Source organism: Vollenhovia emeryi, unplaced genomic scaffold, assembly GCF_000949405.1.
Source record: "Vollenhovia emeryi isolate VEMERY1.0 unplaced genomic scaffold, V.emery_V1.0 DF939141.1, whole genome shotgun sequence".
Classification (NCBI taxonomy): Eukaryota; Metazoa; Arthropoda; class Insecta; order Hymenoptera; family Formicidae; genus Vollenhovia; species Vollenhovia emeryi.
In genome coordinates, this window is record NW_011967225.1 from 139,599 (window position 1) to 153,557 (window position 13,959).

At 39.4% G+C, this 13,959-nt stretch overlaps 2 protein-coding genes across 2 annotated transcripts in view; one reads left to right on the plus strand and one right to left on the minus strand.

The window, feature by feature from the left end:
* The first annotated feature begins 4,882 nt into the window (after positions 1-4,882).
* Positions 4,883-5,969, plus strand: LOC105566929 (probable 28S ribosomal protein S6, mitochondrial). Its single transcript, XM_012021356.1, has 4 exons — positions 4,883-5,068; positions 5,223-5,362; positions 5,534-5,695; positions 5,784-5,969. The coding sequence occupies exons 1-4, from the start codon at positions 5,024-5,026 to the stop codon at positions 5,884-5,886; spliced, it is 450 nt and encodes a 149-aa protein (XP_011876746.1). The 5' UTR covers positions 4,883-5,023; the 3' UTR covers positions 5,887-5,969.
* Positions 5,970-6,041: 72 nt separating this feature from the next.
* Positions 6,042-13,959, minus strand: part of LOC105566928 (myophilin) — an 18,923-nt gene continuing 11,005 nt past the window's right edge. The window contains exons 2-4 of the mRNA XM_012021355.1: positions 8,309-8,445; positions 7,994-8,198; positions 6,042-7,346 (exon numbers count right to left, since the gene is read on the minus strand). Coding sequence (XP_011876745.1) covers positions 7,176-7,346; positions 7,994-8,198; positions 8,309-8,445 — 513 coding nt within the window. The 3' untranslated portion in view covers positions 6,042-7,175. The remainder of the gene's footprint in view (positions 7,347-7,993; positions 8,199-8,308; positions 8,446-13,959) is intronic.

The window sequence follows — 13,959 nt, forward strand, 5'->3', positions numbered from 1 at the left end:
AAAGCGTAAACTACTTGTGCCGTACAACAGAAAATCTTCCAATACATAGTTGCAAAGCTGTTAGAAATGCAGCATGAAGGGATCTTGTTCATTTTAGCTCAACTTGCTGCACTAGTTGAGGGTTTCTTTTTCTTTTTCCAACGTAGAGGAAGAAAGATATACTCTGAACTAGTGCAGCCAGTTCAGTAACAGACTCTACTAAGGAATAGTAAACCAATTGCTTACACATGTGCGAATGTATGTAATGAAAAGGACAGTTTAGGTGTCCTACATTTAAAAATCGTTTAAAGATGAATTAACATAAATAATGTCCCAGCGAGAAATGACTTGTTAATTGACGTCGAAACGATATCGAATCGACGTCAATATGACGGTTTCGACGTTTAAATTAATTACCGCTCGCACCATTTGTAATTCGATAATCAGTGTATGCGATTTTTATTGTGTCCGATTGTCACCGAGTCCGATTACAAATAGTGGTATTAATAAATCACCGATAAGCGATAATTAAAACACTCGATGCAATATTTCGTGTATTAATCCGCGCTTTCAACCTCGAAACAGTCAACAAATTATACTCGAAGCGAGAGACTCGCTGCGATGATGCGAGGTGTATCCGAATACAAGCACCGATTAAAGAAGCAATTATTGTCCGTAATAATCGCAATGAAAAAGTAATTTCAAGTTAGCTAGCGCTTTGATTCTTGGACGTTGTAGATTTCACGTGTGAATTGCGTTAGATATCTGTCTTGTTGGCTAACCGAGGATAGGTGGCAAAATTCTGCGATCACGCGATGATATCGTTCGCCGATTATTCGCAGAGAGCGATCGCGATTTCTACCCGTACTTGTCGCGAACGCGTATCGAGAAATAATAATACGACATACGGAGCGGCGCGGACACAACCGACTCGTTCAACCGTCGTCGCGTGAATGATCTTGCGTACGGCACCGTAAACACCTTGGCCGAACACCGAGCGCGGATTCCAAAAAAACGAAAAAAACGTAACGTAGTAAACAATTCGGTCGCCGAGCCGAGATTCCGAGAAATGACGTAGCGCCCGACCGACCTCGGTCGATAAACAATCTATTGAGCCGAATCAGTCCGCGCGGATCAGTCGAGCGAGACGGACGTTCCGTGTGTCTTCGCGTCGCGATCATCTCCTACGAGAATCTCGATCGTCTACGCAACGCGATCGTCTCGTACAAGAGTTATTCACATTAGAGACGAATCTATCACGGTCATTTGAGTACAGGAGAGCCGCGAGGATATCGATTGCGCGCCAACACGTTCGTATTTGCGCACTTATTCGGGACGCATCGCGCGAGCTGAAATCGAAGTGATTCTCCAACGCGCCGTCGACTCGCGTAGTTCGCGCCGCCGCGGCCGCTGCGCGTCGAGATCAGAAGGGACGCGAGTCGCACTGTCGTCCGAACCGCCGGTTACGAGTGTCACGGGACGAAGTGTGCAATCGTTCCCCGCGTAATTGAACGGTGCCACAGCCGTGTGATCAAGTTCTTCGATTCCGCGAGTGTTGTGCAACGTCGTGTTCGTCTTTCTCGGAGAACGTACCTCATTCGAGATACGGAAAGCGGAGACCGTCGAATCGTGCTCGCTTCCCTTTAAGTAAATAAATTAGTAAATTGAGTAAATCGTGAGGAGAGCCGCGAAGGTGTCGATTGCTTCGTCAACGTGCATATTTTCCGAGTGAGCGCGTTTCTTCGAGATACATCGCGTCGTTGACTTGACCCTCGCGTAGCACCGCCGTTGTAGCGCCGCGCAGTGGCCGCCGGGAACCGGCGCCATGTTGATCCACTCGAGGAGCCAGTGGACACGCAGCGGATCGGTCTCGTGCGATGATCGTCGACGTTTCACGGCACGCGCAATCACAGTGAGTTTTCTCCATTGTCCAGCATAACAGTCGCGCGATGTAGATTCGACCTCACGCGTCGGTGATCCACCGGGACGCGTAAATCCGTGAAATCCCGGCCGAGATATCTCGCACAGTCGGCGTCGCTACGGTGCCGTCGTATCCTCGCACGCCGCGAGTACACCGAGCCCTTCAATTTCGATTCTAATCTTCTCGCGCGTGCAGTGATGTCCGAGTTTTCCCACGCGTGATGCGCGGCGAGAGAAACGTTCGCGCGAAATCGCCCCGTCGAACGCACACGCATTCGGTTCTCGTGTTCGCGACGCGCGTCAAGTTAGCCTCGCGTATGTCCGCGAGTCCTTTCCGCCAGAACGTTCCCGCTCAGCGAGAAATGACTTGTCCATCGACGTCGATCGACGAATTTCGTCTCTCGCTCTCTCGTTCTCGTTGCAATAAAGTCCACGTCGATCAACATCGGGTGTGCCGTGTCGTGCGTTACTTCGGTAATTAGCGCGCGGGATCGTAAATAGCTCCTCTTTCGCGAGTGCAGTGCCAGTGTAGTGTTGTGCCAGTGTGAAATGGAGGAATCTGAGAGGAGGTGGCGGCCTGGGAGGCATCAGGCGACGGCGGAGCAACCCTTTGGTGAGTACAATTATTTATGCATTTATTCTCGCGTCAACTTAATTTTTGCGCATTATTTTTTCGTTTTGTGTACAATTAATCTGTTTTCCAATTTATTATCAAGTCGTTTTATTTCACTGTAATTTTGAAATAATAATTAGAAAACAAGAAAAACTTGAAATTTTATAAAAATTTATTGTCGTGCGAAGATCTTTTGCAGAAAATCTTTCGCGATGTAATTTTTTCATACCTTTTTCTTCTCATGAATAACAAATTCGATACGTTTAAAAATTATATCTTGCAATATTGGTTCTGTTGAACACTGTTTTAAGATAACTTTTATATTATGTTACAGAATCAACATAGTCAAACTCCGCTGCTGCGCATCAGATCGGTGAGTGAGAAATTTTTTTATCAAGGCAACGAATCTACATCTCGTAGATCGTAGAGTCGAGATCGTAGATCGTAGATTTGTATATCTCGTAGATCCGTTGCCTAAAAAACGGATAGAGTACAATATAATTTTATATTTATTTTTATATATTTTATCTATCGAAAGGGAGTGAACGCGATTTTCTCTGTGAAGGGTTGGATGCCTCGTTGCAGCACATCACATACTTTCACGCTAAATATGACGAATATTATTGATCTATTCGTCGAATTTCTTGTAGCCTATCCATTTTTATTAACAAATTTATATTTAAAATAAAACAAAATGACGTGAGATTTATATATTTAGTCGAGAACGCTGAAACTTTATATTATTTTCATACATTGTTTGAGCTTATTGATTAATTAGAATACTCAATGTCGGCTTATCAGTCTATCTATCGTACGGAAAGTTTCTTTTCTCTTGATCTCACGTCATTTATTTTGTATGTGTATCTTGCGATGTACTTTCAAGATGCGTCTTGCATGAATACATGCATAGTTATACGCGCCTTCGTGTTTTCGCGGTCGGTCTTCGCGATCAGTTTTCAGATAATTTTTCAAGAAATTATTGTTTAACTTCATTCATATCATAAATTTTCATTTATCGCGGAATGTTATTAAAATTGAATTTCGAATTTGGAGATTGAGTCACGAACAGTCATTATCTATTCTCGAATAAATAACAGAAGTAAAAATATATTTGATGAGTTTTATTCGGTAAATTTTTTAAATCAATTTTTTTTCTTTAATTAACTTCTCGTGTTCGTGCATTTCGATACGATCCATGCTCGCATATAGTTCGAACCGTACGAAATATTTGTCGGTGACGATAATAAACCGACTGTGGAAGGAGTTTTCTTCCTTCCTGATTTCTGGTCGAAATGACTAGACTGTATGGCCAGGAGCAACGAAAGGTATGTCCAATCTGGCCCAACGATGGAAGTGGTCAATAGGCCACTCTAATAGAGTATGTAAGGTGATGTGCGAAATAAGCTGATTTTTTTCTTATTTGTGAAAATTCGGGTGGGTTATATTCTTATCTTGTTTACATATTCTCGCATATATATATACGAGATTAAAAAGACTTCTATTAAATCCCTATTAAATCGCGCGCGTATAACCCCAAATCGGGTCCCTTATTAATCGCGTCGCAGTTTTAACGAAAGACACGCAGGTTTATTAACAAATAGTTGAAACGCGGGTAGGTAGGAAAATGGATAAGACTATACAGCGGAATACGGATAGGTATTCGGGTAGGCAGAGACAGGGGGATGTAACTCCATAATTAAAAAGATAGATAAAATTATAACTGCAATGTATTGCAATTGTAAAGAAGAGAGGTCCGTCGAAAAGAATTCGGCGGGGGTGGTGGAGGGCCTCTACAAGTTGGTCTGTTTTTATCGGATAACATTTTAATTTAAATTTAATAATAAGAGAGAGATAGTATTTCATTTGTAACTAAAAAAACTGCAAAGTTTAATTTAACCAGAATACAATCGTAATGATTATCCGATGTAAACGGAGCAATCGTGTACAAAAAAATAGAATACACATAAAATACCCTGTATACACATACATATACAATACAGGGTGTCAGTGAATGTTTGGGACTTATTTTTTGTGTAGATAGAGCGGACCAAACTGAGTCGAAAAGTTTCAGTTTTCGCTCTAGTATTTTGCAATGGTTGCAATAGTTAACGAGTTATTAATTATAAAAAAATCACCGTCTTATATCTTGCTTGGCGGGTCGGAGCAACACGTTTTTCTGCCAGAGTTTGTGTTTTGAGCGAAAACGCGTTGAATCGGCCTAATTTCATTCGACTTTGGAGGTGAGGAAGCTAAACTGAATAATTATCACTTTATAAAACGCGCGAAGTGACGAAAAATTGCGGACCAATCACAGAGTGCTTCCTTGTGGCCAGACTCTGATTGGGGAGGGTCTTTACTTCTGCCGAACGCAGCCGTTATAGAAACTCTAGTGTCCGTGCTCGTATTCACATTGATTCACATGGAGGCGTTGGATGTGCGAAACGGAGGAGTGAAACTTTATTTTGTTATTAAAGTTATCTGAAGATTAGAGTAATATAAAACAATACAAATATGCCTACATACGAAATGCCGTTGTTGCTACGTATCATGAAGAAGGTATCGTGCCGTAACGTATAGGTTATGTTTTTTCCATCTCAGAAACGATAACTGCGATAATTGTGTATGCATGATATAATTTATCAGATCTTTATTCGTTACAAAATAATTGTAATAATAAGTAACAAGCGCGTATTCTATGCGCTGCTTCTAGCCGGAGCTGGTAGCAACTTTGAAGAGAACAGCTCAGACGATATTGGGTACCGGTGGTTTTATCAGAAAAATTGAAAATTGTGGAGTAAAACCGCTTCCATGCAAAACGAGCATACACGGACATGTACACCGCGAGGCAAAGTAAGGCTATACGTTTAATATTAATGCTGTACGTAATTAAGCTCGCTCTGTCTTAAATTGCGGCGAAATTAGATGGGATTGACAAATTATTTCTTCGCTATTACATAGTCGAACAGAGGTAAAATATACACAGGCTGGATGTATCTCTTTTTGTTTCTTTTGTATCTTCAGCCACTTTTTTATATACTTTGATGTGCCGCCAAAAGAACTCGGAACTATCATGGATCAGTGCAACAGAGATATCGATATTGTTAGATTAAAAATATACAAACAGAACAGTCCCGTTAAAAAGGAATGTACGTTCCACGAAGAGATGTTACCACCGCCGTATAGGTACGATTTATGATACTGCATTGCACAATGCCTCGTGATATGAACTTGTGACGATTTGCAATCGGTATTCTGTTTCTCATTTGTACAGACCTAGTGTGCAGAAGCTGATGGAAGTAGCAAAGAAGCGGCAACATAATAGACGTGCATTTAAACCCAACAGCGGATTGGATTATTATCCCTTTAATAGATAACTGAACATACAGATGTTGTATTTTTCTTTTATTGTAGTATATCACACATTCTATGAGACCTGAAATAAAGTACTTTAGAAAAGTCGAGCATAGTAAATATTCCGAAAAGTCGATTAGTCGAACTTGCCTTGGGTAGAAGAATATTAAAAGTATAATACAATTGTACTTCATCATAAGTAATATTTAATATAAAATCACTTATTGATGTATCGTTTATTAACTCATATCATCAGCATATTATGAAAAATTATTTTTCTAACCATCAATATATATTTGTACAAAATACTTAATATATAATTATATATAATTATATATAATTATTATCTCTCGTGCAACACAAATTTGTAGAATCATTTGATTAGATCGTAACTTGAAATGTTTAATTGCAGTAGCGCAGCTAGCCAGTAGAATTCTCTTCGTTGTACAATATATACTTTGAAACATTCAACAATTATAGAGGCTGCCCGAGCTAGTGCTAACGCACAATATTCTTTGTTCCTTTGTATTGTGTAAGAATGTTTGTGTATTTTCTATCCTGAGAGCTACACAGTCGATTGTATGTGTCGTGAAATACAATAGCTAATAAATACATACTAGTACTGTATGTATAGTATACGTACGTAAAATGATTCACCTCGAAGTATCAGATGATCAGGAAACAGAATATAAAATATAACGTACATTTTACAGAGTGCTCGCTTCGATATACTTGCGTACAACATACAATGTCAATTCTGAATTTATTACGTGGTTTGAACAAAGTGATAACGAACAATCCAATTAAATAGTTTATATCAAAGCGAAATATAGGTACGGCTTAATCCTTGGATGCGTGGACTGATAAAAATTTGCAAAAACTTAAATAGCAAAAAATTACTTTAATATATCTTACAATTAGATAGAATATATTTGTAATATCAGAACATAGCGTTTTGTAAAAAATTGTCTAAAAGAGGGAGAGGTGCCCGGCGATATTAGGATTACAATAAAAAAGAGGAAATTCTGCGTGAACTGTATGAGAAATCTCCATTGTACGTCGTTGCCCAAGGATTAAGCCGTCTTTTTCTTTCTTAAGTTATATCTTGTACCACTCTTTTAACTTGAAGACTCTTATATCTTCTTGTTTTCCGTTGCGATGAAGATATACATATCGCTCAGTACACTTTATTTTGGACCTCGTTAACATCTATTATGCTACGTCTAAAGGAGTACTTGTTGCAGGAATAAAGTCAGAAGAGAGGTGAGAACAGAGGGGCTTCGCCTCTCGGCGCGAATACGTAAGCAGATGTTTACATGTGTCTAGTGTTGCCAAAACTGATGCCGCTCTGATTAGCACCTTTATTACTGCCGTATTGTAGACTTATTACACCTTGTCCGGCCCTCAGTTGTTCCTCCGTGAAGTTACGTACATTCTTATCCGCTTCTTTAGGCCCGATGCTCGGTTTGCCGTAATTACCCGCCTGTAAAATTAAATCTTACGGAGTATCCAAATCGATATTTTCGAGCTGTTACAAATTAAGGTGTAAAGTGCGTTTTTTTTCATGTGTGTTAAAACACACGATAAGAGCAAGGAACGATACCAATATGTGACTACTGATAACGAGTCCATTTGTAGAGATGTAAATATCTAACAACAATGAAAGATAATGAATATTTGTATCAGGAAATTGGGATCTTTCTGTGTTACAAGCATAATGATTTAACGCCACTGTGATTGAGGATGATTAAGATGTAATACGGAAAATTTATTGCTCGCTTTCTTAGACAAGATTATATGATTACCTTAAGTAATTTTCTGCCCTCCAATGAGAATTTGATTCTACGTTAATCTTCTTTTCATATTTTTCAATGCTCGATATTAAATGTGACAGATCAGGCTTTAAGTGCAGATTAAATTAACATTGTCAACGAAAACAAATTTAATAGCAAACTTCTAATATATATTACCAGATCCAATTGATAAAAATAACCACTTTTATTTTCACACGTTAGTTACGCAAAGAGATTTCAGCAGCGTAAAAAACAAATAGCCGCGGATTAATGAAAAAATTACTATGTCGAAATTTTAGTCACCCGGTATATCCGCGTTTGCGGAACGGAACCGTACCTTCCTTCCAAGAGATTGTAAGCAAATAACAACGGAATTTAGATTCTGTCTTTCCCAGAGGTCTACGGTTTGGAAAGTCTCTTGCGGCGGTACACCTAATGACTTCGCAGCCTCCAGGAAGGCGTTTATGTTCTCCATGCACTTGAAGGCGAGCGACGTCTTGTTAATTTTCTTCACCGAGCCCTCCTTGATGTCGTTCACCAGTCTGGCCGAGAGACAAAGTGCGATTAGCGAACGTACGTTTTTTTTTCACCCCGTCGCGGTTTCGGCAGCTCGATTTAAGATCGGCGTCAGTTTTACGATTTCTTCGAGTACCTGCACAGCAGAATTCCGTCTTTCAGGATCTCGTAGAAGTTGTCCATATCCCCGTTGGTGTTTATGTTTTCGCCGGTGATCGTCTTGATCCATTCCAGACATTCCTGCGCGAGTTCCTCGCTATACTTGCTATTGATCTGTAACACGGGAAAATTCGCGCCGTTATCCTCTTTAAAAGCGAAAGGCATAACAAAGAAGGTGCCGTTTTCGAATTCCTGGAGGGGGGGGAGGGAGGGAGGGGGGAGGGGGCCGACGGCATGTGGTCAAGGCTTCACTATTATGCGGAGAGTCGATTATTAGTTGTACGACGTTCCAGCTGACCAAGTAATGCATCCTGTAGGGACTGCGACGAAAGCATAATCGGAGTCACTGACCTAATCCGTCGCAGCATCAGTTCGTTGTCCCTCCGATCTTTTCCGTAATACAGATACGATCTTAGGTTCAGGAATGCGGGACAAGCTCGAAAAATGAGTGAAAGTGCACAATCCCGTCCACAATAATACTTCCATTTTCACTGTTTCATTAGAGGCACAATAATTTTTATATTACAAAGAGAGATGGAGATTATTTGCGCCATGTGTTTAATTGTTTAATGTTGAAACTACAAAGCAGTTAAAACGACGGATTTTCTTTTAAATCTATACCGGTTTCTTTTCTGAGGCTTTTCGTGATTTTCGTTACAAATGATTTAATCAATCGATTTACTTTCCCCGTCCCCCTTTTTAAAAGACACATAGCATATTCAGTAGAAACAGATATACATTAACCGACGGTATTTCGCTAATTAAATTTTAAATAACATTTTGTAGAATCTACTTTTTGATAGGTTTGCCGGAGTGTTGGTTACTAAATTTTACTTGAAATGAAATTGAATATCTTACGCGAAACGGGTGAGACAAACAATTACGTATTTCTATCCGGGCGGACGGTTTTCCGCTTGTATGCACGATTGCCTAAAAAGGAGAGGTTTCTCTCCGAGCATGGACCGTTGGTATTCATCTTCCTGTAGTGTGCATATTCCGTTAGATATACGGTGCCTCAGATCGTGATGTACTTCCAGGGAGCCAATCATATAAAGGGTGTCCTGCCACTTCGGTGTGCTTTATTTCATCTATACGTTTTCTGTCGATTCTTATTTACGAAAAAAAATTGCTCCTCTCTTTGTCGAATCCGAACTTTTGACAGTTTAATGTCGAACTTTGCCTAAAAGTGATATCCGGATCCATCTCTAGTTAAATAAAAAAATTCCATTTATATGCAGCTCTAAACTCTCGAGCAGCCGTTTTGTACTATATTATTTTACAAATTCACGGCTCGTTAGTTATTTCGACCTCTTTAGGATGGCAATAATTAAGCTTCTTAGTCGACATTAACCGGCCAGTGTTTTTAATAGAGAAAATTTATTGCGAAAAATATTATTAGCCAGGATTCGAACCTGGACTTTCCTACTCTCTAGGCAGGCGCCTCACCAATTCGACCCAGAGTGTAGGAAAGTTCAAATCGCGGCTGAGGTAATATTTTTCGCGATAAATGTCTTTAAAAACACTGGCCGGTTAATGCCGACTAAAGAGCTTAATTATTGTTATCTATTATCGGCAACTTAAAGAGATTTTTATGTTTAAATTTTAGGATGAGATTAACGTCAAATTAACAGCGTGCGGGATATCTTGTGTGCCACATTATGTGGGCGAGCGTTTCATACGTGTTTAATTATAATAATATACTGGCCTTCGCCGGCGACTAGTATCCGCGCGAAAGTGTTTTTATAGCGGGTGCAGTTTCAGATTTTTGGTGCGTCACTGTGAAGCGATTCGATGCCAGCCTAAAACTATTTCTGCGGCGTGTTTCCTTTGAAAACATCGTCGCTCATAAAGACCATAGATAGTGCAATGTAGCATCCTGATGTATCCCGTACCAAGGGACACATTTCGCAAGCGTTTTCTTGACAGAGATTATCGTTGGAATTATTTTAAAATTCTGTAACATGCATAACTTCTCACGTAAATGGCTCTTGGTATTTTGTAAAAAATCATTAGCCAGTCTTACAAATTTTGTATGCCTTTTCGCGACACTTGTTTAAATCTGTTCTGTATGACTTTAGAAGAAAAATATTGATCCAAGAATGTCGTCTCTTAGCCAGTGAATGAATGACGGAAGTAGAAATTTTATTCGACACAACTGGCTGTGAAATTTTCTTTATTTTACCATTGGTTTTAAAGTTTGCAAATTTGTAAACCTGAAAAGTACCAAAACCCATGGTCGAAACGCAGTCTGTTTTAAAATAAAGGAAATTTTATAGCCAGTTGTGTCGAATAAAAATTCTATTTCCGAAAAATTGAGGTATCATATAATTTATAGTTAATAGATTTTGTTGCGGCACATCGAACGTCGGCAAATACCGTGGACAATGCCGTGACACGAATCTCGTGCAGGGTATCCTCTCATGTTCGTTTACTTTCACCTGAGACGTTACCCAGACCGCCAGGGAATTAATTGGCATTCAACTTGCTCGTTCGAAACTTCCTTATACGTACATGTTAAGTCATTTAACGATTTCAACAGTTTCGCCGACAGCTTCTCAGAGAAGCAAATAAGGCTACTGCATAAGTTGAGTATCCAATACATCTAGAAAATTTCAGTCTCCTATAATTGTATTCTACGCGTATTTTATATGATATTGCAGCTTATGGGTAGAATTCTCTTTGCTTTGACACTTTTAATGCTATTATATCGTATAAAAGATATAAACATCTTTAACAGCGTGAAGTTAAATATCTTCTAGTTCAGGCCTGTATTAATTTTATAAATCACTGAAAACGAATAGCTTTTCTCTAACTTTATTCGAAACGTTGTGCATTTTAAGGCATTTCACTGATCTTCTTAGATCGAGAAGCAAATAATAGCACTGCAAATGGAATTTCTAATATATGTAACAGATTTAAGTTGTTGCATTCTATGTATAATAATCTATATAATGTCAACTGCTTAAAAATTCTTTCCCGTTATATTTGCTACATCATTGATACAAATATTTTACGATATGAAGCTAAATGTATTTTGGCGCTGCATTAATAATTTCTAAAATTATTAAAGATTAGACGGGGATACTTTAGGGGATACAGTTTTAAAGTTTCAATTTTATTTGAAAGAAAAAAACTGCTGCTTTGCGAATCGGTTAAAGTCTACACGCGGTCGTTTACTCTTGTACGCGTCCCGCATAGTTGCACATTCCACGACGATTATCGGAGCGCTTTCTTTTAAAGAATACCCGTCGCGATACCGTGGCCACGATGTGGAACGCGATCGCTTCTATATTTAGGCATTAAGTAAGCGCACGATAATTTCATTAACGTGAAAAGAGAGTGACAAGCGAGGGCTTTTAGTACACGCGCGAAAGGCGCGTGACACTTTGGACCGCGTGCTTTTTCCTGCGCGGCGCGAAGTGACGATAACGGCGGTCGTCTTGTGTCGAAGCCACCGCCTAACTTTACGTAATTAAATATTTCATCATCGCTAAAAAGATTTTATGGCATTGTTTACTTCTCAGACGATATTACGAAGTAGATCATTAATAAAATACACGCCTATAATCTTTAATAAGAGATTTTTCATAATCCCTCGATAAAGGAACAGACTCTTTTAATACAATAATCTTCGTGTTATTGTGAAATTGTTTTAATGTACTGTACCCGAGGTAATAAAATATAGATTCGATATAAGAAAGCAATATTCTAAGTTCGCATATTGACAATTCTGTATGTACATATGCGATATCATCGGATAACTGTCTATCTTATCGATATCAAGGCTGTAAAGCTTGTAAGAATAATCGGTGTTGTAAATATGCTATAATAAATCAAGCCGGCGTGTAATATTCAAAGAATCAGAAAGAAATACATTATACTGTTTAAATTATTTTTTGTTGCATTCCAATGCAAATTTTGTATTGGACTCGATACAGAATTTTGTACCTTCGACTTGATTTGCGAGTGACTAGTTTAACTTGTTATCAGAAGAAAGCAAAAGTGTATTAGAAGAAAAAGTAAAGAAGTTTGCGATCGCAAACCATGCGGAAACAAGAGAGTCCAAGCAGAACGTTAGAAGCGCTAACAAGAATACTGTGTAGTTTTAAAACGATGGTCTAATCTATGACAAGAAGAACTTTATCACGTAGAAAGCGTTGTACAAATAATTCGACTCAACGCGATCAGAAGCAATGGCTATCTCGTATCGGTTTCCAAGAGAGAAGGTAGAAAGAGAGAGCATGACGTAGCCCTTGCACTAAGCAGACAGCGAAAGGATGTGACACGAAGCTACAGATGCCGGCACACACCGTACGATCTTGAGTTACGAGCTCTCTGAACAGACCTCCTAAAGCACGAAGGACCCCCACAGAAATTATGCAAGGGTCAGCCGCGTGGTCGTACCATAAAGGTGCGCTGTCACGAAGTTTAAATGTGTCCTAAAGCTGCAGGGAAGATTTATGTTCTGTCACACAAAATCCATCATCGTTAGAAGACTGATCAAAGTCGCTCACACAAATGTGAAAGAAAACCGGTTGTTTTTTTTACTTCTGGGAAAGCGGCTTCAAATTCATCGTATCGCTGCGCTAGAACACTGAACAATTTGCAACAGTCATTGATAGGTTGCACTTACGCGAAACGTACGACTTTCGTGAGCTGAAAACATTTCGTACAATCAATTATTCGGTATACGAAAAACTTCACGACGTGAAATCACGTTGCAGTTGGATGGCAGGCATTATGATTAACGAGATTTCCAGGAGGGTTTATCGATCGAGATTGTACCTTGCAGCGTGATTGCGTAGATTAGAGCTTTTCCGTATGAAATAGCAGGGTATCGGTTGATCTATCAAGATAATTCTCACTTAATTATTTTACGTAAGTGATCTGAGCACTTACGTACGTATAGATTATTAAAACCGATGAACCGACAGTTTTGTTCTTTTAAAATCCCATGTTATTCTCGTCGACGCTGATAACTGCCGATGCAAATCATAATTTAGTATCACATTTAGTACCTTACAAAGGTGATCAACTTCATAATTCGTGTGAGCAATAATATTTGGAGGAGTTGCTGATATAATATTTCCGAAAGTATTTAAAGTGTAAATACATACAAATGATTTCAAAGGATCATAGCGAGGGGGAAACCGCTGACCAAAGTCTTGTACACCAATGCCCACTAATGCCCAGTGGGCATTACTTTATCTTATTATCTTATTTTATCTTATTTTATCTGTATAATGCTCCAGCAAGGCCTAATGCCCAAAAAATGTCTAGTAATGCCCAGTAATGCCGCAAATCTGTACCCCACAATGCCCTGAGCGGTTTCCCCCTCGGATCATAGTAAAGAAAAAGACTATGTATACAGGGTGAGTCTTTCCATATCCGACAAAATTTTTGAGAAGGTAGAACGGATCGAGATGAACGGAAAAGTCCTGTACCATTTTGCAATTTTCGTAATAGTTAACGAGTAATTAATTATTAAAAATCGTTGTCTTAGGCCGGCCTACCGCCCAATTCGAGCGCGTGGCGAGATGTGTGCATAGCAATATCGATCGCCGGGCGGTCACATCTTGCCACGCGTTCGAATTGGGCGGTAAGCCGGCCTAAGACAACGATTTTTAA

Bases quoted from the DNA above. Each gene is read 5' to 3' on its own strand.
- LOC105566929 (XM_012021356.1), top strand. From the start codon at position 5,024: ATGCCTACATACGAAATGCCGTTGTTGCTACGTATCATGAAGAAG. The intron at 5,069-5,222 runs GTATCGTGCCGT...CGCTGCTTCTAG, and splicing joins TGCTACGTATCATGAAGAAG to CCGGAGCTGGTAGCAACTTT. The intron at 5,696-5,783 runs GTACGATTTATG...TCATTTGTACAG, and splicing joins ATGTTACCACCGCCGTATAG to ACCTAGTGTGCAGAAGCTGA.